Source organism: Homalodisca vitripennis, unplaced genomic scaffold (assembly GCF_021130785.1).
Source record: "Homalodisca vitripennis isolate AUS2020 unplaced genomic scaffold, UT_GWSS_2.1 ScUCBcl_13673;HRSCAF=24004, whole genome shotgun sequence".
Classification (NCBI taxonomy): Eukaryota; Metazoa; Arthropoda; class Insecta; order Hemiptera; family Cicadellidae; genus Homalodisca; species Homalodisca vitripennis.
The window spans coordinates 322-6,453 of record NW_025789783.1 but is presented as its reverse complement, the minus strand read 5'-3'; the positions used below and the strand labels follow the sequence as shown (position 1 = coordinate 6,453).

The following is a 6,132-nucleotide window of genomic DNA, read 5'->3' as shown; positions in this document are numbered from 1 at the left end:
ACTCTCGATAATTCAAAAATTGGCGGGACATGCAAAAAATTTGAACTAGTGAGAGTTTTGAATTACCGAGAGTTTCGATTTATGAGAGGAAAAGAAAATATTCGAATTACCAAGAGTTTTTTTATTAAACACACAATGTCATACGGCAAACTAACAAAACTTAAAGAACATTAATTTCTAATGATTATTGGAAAAATCTGTTTTTCTTTGATTGCTTTTTCTTGTTGATTCGTGCCTCATCGACGACCTTGTTTAACACAAATAGTGCGTGAACACTTCCGGCCAACTTCTGTCTGCAAAGAAAAAAAAAAACAACTGTCACAGCGTATTTCGTAACAAATGCCGAAAATTACGTAATTTGTTGGTTGTATTATAACTTATGACATACAGTATTTACATTGAAGTTTTAAACTAAACAAACAGCTGATTTTACAGCCCTAAGACCCAAAGGGTTTAAAAAAAGTCTATGCTACTTTCGGACATCAAATTCAGTAAAAAAAATGATGGATAAATTGCAGTGTGGAGAATATGGCATTTTTAAATCAGTTTAAACAAATTGATAGGCTAACTACAGTAGTTTATTGCGATGATTTTACCTGGAGAAAAAAAATGGCGCAGCTTTTCTAAGGATGTGCTGGCTTCCTTCAGTGTGACAGGCGGGAAACTCCTGGTCTTCCTCATCGTTATCAACATCAGGTTGTTCTTCATCTTTAGCGGCCAAGATGTCAGCATCAGTAAGGGTTCCCCATACTGCAACTTCGTCATCAACTTGCACAAAATCTTCAAATGGAACATCTCCTATTACAGGGTGAGATTCCCAAGGTGTTGGCGGTACAACTTGAAGTTCTTCATCGGGTGTGTTAACACAGAATCCAGACTTACGAAAACAGTTAAATATTGTCGTTTGACTCACACTTTTCCACGCTTTTTCAACAATCAACATGGCTGTGAGAATAGAGATGTTTGGAGTTTCATTACTGTCAATTCCATCCAGTACAATCTTGACTATTTCATGTCTGTAAAATGCTTTGAAGTTTTGAATTATGCCTTGGTCTAGAGGCTGCAACTTGGATGTTGTATTTGGTGGAAAAAAGTGAAGTTTCACATTCGAGAGATTTGGAGGGTTGTTATGAACTGAACAGTTATCAAGGAATAAGAGGATTTCACGATTTTGTTTTTTCATGTCGCTGTTCAATGAATTTAACCACTCGTTAAACAACTCCGTTGTCATCCACGCCTTTTTGTTCGAGCGGTAGGTTACGGGAAATGACTGGATACCTTTAAAACACCTAGGTTTTGCTGCTTTCCCGATGAGGAGGGGCTTCAATTTTTCTGAACCATCCATGTTAACAGTCAACAGAAGAGTTAACCTTTCCTTACTATGTTTCCCTCCGTGGCATTTCTCGTCTTTAAATGTAAATGTCTTGTCCGGCATGCATTTAAAGAATAAGCCGGTCTTGTTGGTGTTAAAAATGTTGTGTGGTTCATAACTTTCTGTTAAGCTGGACAACTCTGCACGCCAATCGGAACACACACTGTCACTAATGCTAGCGCTTTCCCCACAAACCTTTTTAAAAAATATACCATTACGTTTTTTGAAATTAGTCAACCAGCCTTCGCTTGCTGCAAAGCTGGGGATGCCAAGCTCTTTAGCATATGCTTTGCCTTTTCTTTTAAAAGCGAACCTCCAACAGGAACATTTTTATCTCTACACTGTCTAAGCCATGTGACTAAACACTCTTCTAATCTAGGATATTCACCTTTTGTCGTTCTTTTTCTTCCTGCTACGGAACTCACTTCAACTATTTTTTGTTTTTTTTTTAGAATAGTAGACAAGGTACTCGCAGGGATTTGAAATGTTTTTGCAACTTCCGACTTCGCTTTACCACTTTCTACCGCCGCGATCACTTCTTTCTTTTCCGAAAGAGAAAGACACTTATATTTTTGCTTAGTAGCCATCACGACAAACACTTCTTACACACAACAAACACGACTTCCACACAACACGGCGCAAACATAACCAACACTGCAAAGAGTATGCTCTGGGACACAGGATGCAAAGTTTCTTGTTATGACAGGAATAAGTTGAAATGCGTGTTTCCCACCAGCCGACTCTCAATTCGAATTACAAAGAGTTCTGTCGAGTGAACTTCGAATTACTGCGTGTTCTGTATCGGCCTAACCTCAATTAGTTTACGTCATTTCGAATTATAGAAAGTTCCGCCGACAAGACTTTGAATTACTGCGTGTTCAAAATTAGTCTGTCCTCTGCGGTAAGTTCGAAATACCGAGTGTATCAAAATGCATTGAAAAATTTCGAAATAGCGAGAGTTTTTCAAGGGACTGGCCTTTTCGTTCGAATTACCAAGAGTTTTGAATTATCGAATGTTTGAATTATCGAGAGTCGGCTGTATTAGAGTTTTTCAAGATTGTTCTCAGTTTGATTAAAAAATCAATTTACTTTAATTTATGGTGACATTTCCCTCTAAATTGCCCAGTTACAAAAATTGAAGTGTTAATTTAATGTATTAGATTTTGTGTTTTGATGAAATGCACTATTTTGAATAAAAAAGTCTCTAGGCCTTTTCTTTTAAATACAAATTTAGAAATTGTTTTGGAGATATTTTTGCCAGACTGTGGTAGGAGAAAATTTGGATCACCTACTTTGAAATTAGTTCACTCAAATAAGTATTCCCTTCAACTTGAAATAGGTACTAATACTGTGCTTGTTGTTATTTATTACAATGCATTAACCATGTTTCAACCTATAACAGCCATAATTTCTTCCGACTGGATAAAATTTTTGAAGTCTGGTTTGAGGCATCGTTTTCAGTTTAACTAGAGGTTTACATTGGTGCACAACTCAATAAAGGCCGTCATTAAAGATTTTTTTCTTATCCCTGATGAGCCAAAGGTGACATCCAATCACCTTTGGGTCCCCTAGATGCTGGTAAAAGTAGCTTACTATTACTAGAAACGATATGCCAAATTTGGTTGTAATATGTCCTATTGTTTTAAAGTTATAAAGTCGTCCTAAGACTTAATTGTCACTGTATATATAAACGCTATATGTGAATATACATGAACATAGAATGTTTGTTTTAATACTTTTGTACTATTATACAGGTAGATATTTTTTGATAGTATGTATGTTCACTAAATAAAATTATTCATCATATATTTTAAACATTCATTTCAATGTAAATTACAATCTTATACAGTTAATTTTTGTTGCTCAGTGTATTGTTGAGACTTTTACTGCAGTATTTATATTTGGTTAACATTTATTTTGTGTAATTTTAAAGTGAATATATTTAGTTTTATTTTACATTTAAAATAAATTACATCTTATAAAAAAAAAATAAAATTGAAATATTTGGAACACTTGAACTCTATTCGAATCTTGAACCGAAGTTATTATAAGACCTTGAAGAATATTCCAATAATTGGATATTGGATAGTGGCTGCCCACCAAATGAGACTTCTCCATCTTCAATGCATTACGTCTGTATCATTCAGTAGTGACAATAATTTGGACTGCAACAGTTAAAATGTTGTAAGATAGATTCATAAAACTCCCCACCACTGTTTAACGTAATCATTATCAATAAAAAACAAAATTAAAAAATATCTTTGATCATTGCTTTATACAATAGTTTAAATTTTATAATATTTTAGTGTTTTAAAACAGACTATTCTTATTTAAAATTACACCGTGAGGTCCATCACTACGTTTGCATGCATTAACGGTTGACTGACATCTTGTCCTAGTCTCCAGTATTATTGTTATTCGTTGTTTGTGGCAGATGTGTTCATACCAACGTTTGTGGAGCTAACCAGTGATGACGTTACGCACAAACAGGCTGAAACTGCGCAACGCTGGGCGGTAGGATATCCCTTTGGTGAGCCTACACCTTCAATCATTTATCAATTGTAGAACAGTAATGTTAATGTACTAGATGATCACACTGGTGGTGCAATTTAGTTTTGGCAATTCATCATTCTGCAATAAACTTTTCTTAGATTAGATTGTGTTATCGTTGGTGTTTAAATTTCTAGGTCCGATTGGTACTGACAGAACTCATCAGCAACACTTTCTGTTTACTAATGAGTTAAACATATCGTTCAGGGAATGTTGATAAAGTTTCAGGACCAATTCAGTCCAAAACAAATTTATAGTATTATAAGAAAAAATTAATAACATAAAACAAGATTATAAAAGTAGCGGAAATGATGTAAAATGCAAATAATTTTTAAGTAAATATAATCAATGGTTAAAATGGTTTTTAGTAATATTTCAATAAGGGGAAAGATACATCAATATTTTAAAATATTTTATTAACTATTATTCTGATTTGAAAGTTACTGGAGACTGAAGTTTATGAAGCTCCTACTGTCCTTTAAAAATGTTTACTGTTTAGTTAAATTACAAACAAACTGTAGAAGAGCAATCAAGATAACATCTAACGAGGTCATACAGTGGCCCAGATTAGATTGTTAAAGAGATGAACAACTCCGTAATGTGGTAGTGTAAATGGCAGAAATGGAGATACCGTAGTAGTGTTGTGTGTTAAGACCAAGACCAGACAACCTTGACCCACAACCTTGTCTGGAATGTAAAGGTCATTTGTCTGATCGCTTCTTGTTTTGTGTTACAGTGTGCAAAACCCTCTGTTGGCCACGGTATCAAAAGAATGCCATAAGGTGAGAGAGTATGGGAATTAAATAGTTATTAAATGTCTGTCCACACAACATTGATTTATCAGTTTAACATAAAAAATGGTTCATGGACAAAAAATGGCCAACAATTTTACAAGTCAAAGATATTTTTGAAAATATTAAGTCCCTATTGAATTCAGACACAAGAAACCTCTAATAATATATATTATGGGGATTATAATTTATTAAAACTTTGGTAAAATGTAGTTGTTTTTATAAATTATCAATGATAATGGGTAAATATTTTTATATATTTTAATACAATTTTATTTTTGAGTTTCCCTTTATATTACTTTTTATTTATACCACGTAAATCTCATTTAGATAGGTGTTTTTATTAATATATTTTCATTCCTTATATAAAAAGTTAACCATTATTACAAATATTAAAATCAAACTGTCCAATAACTAGTAGTGGTATGATAAAAATTAACAGATCATTCTTCTAAAAATATAAATAAATACCATTATGATAGAAGACAACCAGGACCACTATTATAATTAAAACATGTTATAACACACTCATATACAACATTATTTAATCTATTAACAATTATTTTAAGGAAACAAAAATATTTTAAATGTTTAATTATTTTATTTTTTATTTTTACTTTACTTTACTTTTTTTACTTTTAACCCATTAACTACAAATTTAAAATACTCCATTACTCAGGTACAGATTTAATTTTTTTATTTTGCAATGGAAATTGTTTTGTGGGTGCATAGGGTCAATTAAAAATATTAAACTACCAAAACCATAACATGTTAAAACATTTTTTATTAGAATTATTTATATAACTCTTATAATTGTAAGTATTTAGTTGCTTTAGGCAGCAATTGGGTTTTATACCCAGATCTATCACTAAAAATAAAATTGAGTGGATCGTTCACTTGTCTTGGCCACTTCCCAAATTTGAAAGGTTAGACCTTGTCATATAATTTTGCTTGACATTTTTTGTCATCATTTTCATTACTATTTTCACTCAAAATTTCATCATCAAAGTTACCATACACTCACTGTTAATTTTTACTTTTATTGTAGTAAGTGTATCCTCGCATGCGCCAGGATGGTGACTAGGGTTCTAGAACGCTGCTGGCTCGTAGCTGAAACAATGTTGATAGGCAGATGGCGCGTGAGGAGAGTGTCCACGAGAGACTATGGAGTGCATCTGCACGGAGAAAGATTATTAGTCTATAAAGAGACAGACGCAATACTACATCACGGCAGCACAGACGTGGGAACATAGAACAAGGACCAGTAGAGGTGTGTGATGTTCTGGGTCTGTAAGAGATGTCGATACCAGAGCTTTAAAATGGAACATGTTTTTATATTTTAACAGACCATCAATAGTAAATAATATGGACAAATTCCAAAATAATCTATATAAGGAATATTTTTCAAAAACTTCAAAA

General features: G+C 33.1%; 1 protein-coding gene across 1 annotated transcript; it reads right to left on the bottom strand.

Moving 5' to 3' along the window:
- Nucleotides 1-596: 596 nt before the first annotated feature.
- Nucleotides 597-1,345, bottom strand: LOC124375125 (tigger transposable element-derived protein 6-like; the record flags this gene model as incomplete). The annotated part of the gene is made up of 1 exon (XM_046833233.1): nt 597-1,345. A coding segment is annotated over exon 1 (749 nt), but the record flags the coding sequence as incomplete, so codon positions are not given.
- Nucleotides 1,346-6,132: the final 4,787 nt, after the last annotated feature.